Genomic DNA, 2,958 nt, shown 5'->3' on the forward strand with positions numbered 1-2,958 from the left:
GGTGCGTCACTTTTATTATAAAATTCTTATTGTTCGGCCCAAGCATCTATAAGTGTAGTAAGTGATAATAAATATATGCATAATTACCAACCTAAGATTTAATTGATAATCTAGCGGCAAGGAAAGCACCTATCACGGTTAGAAATAAACAGATCTTAAATTATGACTACAGGGATGAACGAGAAGTATATTGCACCTTATTACTCGTATGCGGTATTTGGTCCAAATTATTTGGGAACTGATACTTGCATAAATGATGCTTTTGGCAAAAAAAAAATTTGGCTGATGAAGTTGCAAATATAAATCGTATGTATGTCATGTGCATCTAATGATGGGTTGGTTAGTAATGAGACAAGTCTCAACCACTTAGCATGGAAGAGAAAGACGGAGATTTTACCTTCTTCGCATAACAATATATATATATATAACAAAATAATATGCATAAGCATGCTGACGGTCGAAATGTTCACTACTATAGAATGTCGAAGAGAGTGACAAGGTCGATGAATGTTAATGGTTGTGAAGATAATCGAGTTGAGGGTGTGATCTCAACTCCAACTGAAAGCCGGAGCAGTCCTATTAGACCAACGATTCAGCTCGCACACCCAGAAGTGGACATCGCCAAGGAGATGGAACGTTGTATGCATGATGCCTTGCCTGGAATGCTTGAATGCATTCAAACTGCAACCCTTAAGATGGTTGATGCTCACTTGAAGCACGCCGAACCTCCGAAAAGTAAAACCTATAAAGATAGAGAATCATCTAAGAATGAATCCCACAATCAGAAAGAGTCAAATGGGGAGGCACTCTTCGATCATAATGAAGTTCAGAAACCTAGTGGTAGGGGATGTAGTTACAAATCTTTCACCAGCACGGGTCCATCGATCTTTGAGGGCAAAAATGGACCACTAGCAGCTATGACCTGGCTCGATGAGATGGAGAGTTGTTTTCTGACATGTCATTGTGCACCAAATGATATGGTGCAGTTCGCATCAACCAAGTTGAAATCGAACGCTTTGCAATGGTGGAAATCAATTAGGGCCACTAAGGGACTATCTGGAACTGCATCCCTCACATGGGAAGAATTCAAGGAGCTAATGAGCAAAAAGTTCTTCTCACCACTCCAGTTGAGGATACTAGAAAGTGAGTTCCTATAATTGGAACAAGGGAACATGACAGTAGAGAAATATGTGGAGATCTTTATTGAGAAGTCGCGATTTGCGGARCACCAAGTGAATACCGAGATGAGGAAAGTAAATCGGTTTGTTGACGGACTGAAAAGGGAACTTAGGAGGCTTGTTGGAATGTCAAAACCTACTACCTTTCAAGATGCGGTAGAACTAGCCACCCTTGCTGAAAAGGACAGTTATGTCCCGGATGCATCTAAGAAAAAAAAGATCAATCAAGCTGGCCCAGAAAAATTCAAGAGAACTCAAGCCTTTGGGGAGAAAGGTGGGGCAATGTCTCCGTGCGCCACATGTGGAAGGAACCATCCAGGCGAATGCAGGTTTGGCAAGGGAGTTTGCTTTACTTGTGGAAAGCCTGGGCACTTGTCAAAAGAATGCAAGGCTAGACCTATCTGCTACTCGTGTGGAGATCCCGGGCACCGCCAAAGGGAATGCCCCAAGAAGAACACAGAGCCACCAAGGCCGCTCGGAGGATCAAGCGGAAAGAAACCGGATGCGCCAAAGGGGAAGGATCGAGTCTTCCAGATGACTGCGGAAGAAGCAAAGGACGCACCCGACATAGTGACAGGTACATTTCTAGTAAACAAAATACCTGCAAGAGTGTTATTTGATTCGAATGCAAATAAATCTTTTGTCTCCACTAAGTTTTGCATGCGATTCGGAAGGTCTCCTACGCTACTTAGTCAAAACTTAGAGGTCGAAACTGCTGATGGTAACATCACCATGGTATGAGAGTGTTTTGCTAATTGCACAATAGAAATTGAGGGTCAAGACTTTGAGGTCCACTTATTACCTATGGGCGTTAGGGAATTCGATGTTATCATAGGAATGGACTGTTGTCTAAACATCAGGCTCACATTATTTGTTTCAAGAAACAAATTCGAGTGAGAAATAAGGATGGGAATGAGATCACTGTGTACGGTAGTCGGCCTGGCAACCACGTTAACCTCATATCAGTAATCAAAGCTAGGAGATGTATTCATAAAGGATGTGAGACGTACTTAGCATACGTTGTAAACCCTAATATCGAAAAAGGATCTATAGAAGAGGTCCTGGTGGCTCGGGAATTCCCTGATTTGTTCCCTGACAACCTACCAGAGGTACCTCCTGAAAGGCAGGTCGAGTTTAGGATCGATTTGACACCCGGAGCCACACCGATTGCTAAATCAGCATATCGACTAGCACCATCGGAGATGAAAGAACTGATGACCCAAATCCAGGAATTGTTGGATAAAGGGTTCATCCGACTGAGTTCATCCCCATGGGGAGCCCAGTGCTATTTGTGAAAAAGAAGGATGGATCGATGCACATGTGCATCGACTATAGGGAGTTGAATAAGACTACGATAAAGAATAGATACCCAGTACCTCGAATAGATGACTTATTCAATCAACTACAAGGAGCAAGTTACTTCTCAAAGATCGACCTACGATCAGGCTACCACCAGTTGCGGGTACGTGAAGAAAATGTCCCAAAGACGGCATTTAGAACTCGTTATGGGCACTACGAGTTTGTGGTCATGCCATTCGGTTTGACAAACGCCCCCACGGTATTCATGGACTTGATGAATCTGTAATAGTCTGGTTATTATTTCAGTTATAAATATATATATGTGTATATATTTATTTATAAATATATAAATATATGATATATGTATGAATGGKGTGTGTGTGTGGAAATATTTAATGAAAGAAAAGAAGGGAGAGGGGACGGATTTTAGCCGCCTCTCAATCTCCTTATGGGTGTGTATGTATATAAAGAAATTTGAGAA

General features: G+C 41.9%; 1 protein-coding gene across 1 annotated transcript; it reads left to right on the plus strand.

Moving 5' to 3' along the window:
* Positions 1–1,172: 1,172 nt before the first annotated feature.
* On the plus strand, positions 1,173–2,473 carry LOC112504567. The gene is made up of 2 exons (XM_025108515.1): positions 1,173–1,913; positions 2,039–2,473. The coding sequence occupies exons 1-2, from the start codon at positions 1,173–1,175 to the stop codon at positions 2,471–2,473; spliced, it is 1,176 nt and encodes a 391-aa protein (XP_024964283.1).
* The last annotated feature ends 485 nt before the right edge of the window (positions 2,474–2,958 follow it).

This window comes from Cynara cardunculus, unplaced genomic scaffold (assembly GCF_001531365.2).
Source record: "Cynara cardunculus var. scolymus isolate 2C unplaced genomic scaffold, CcrdV1 Un_Scaffold_6015, whole genome shotgun sequence".
Taxonomy (NCBI): Eukaryota; Viridiplantae; Streptophyta; class Magnoliopsida; order Asterales; family Asteraceae; genus Cynara; species Cynara cardunculus.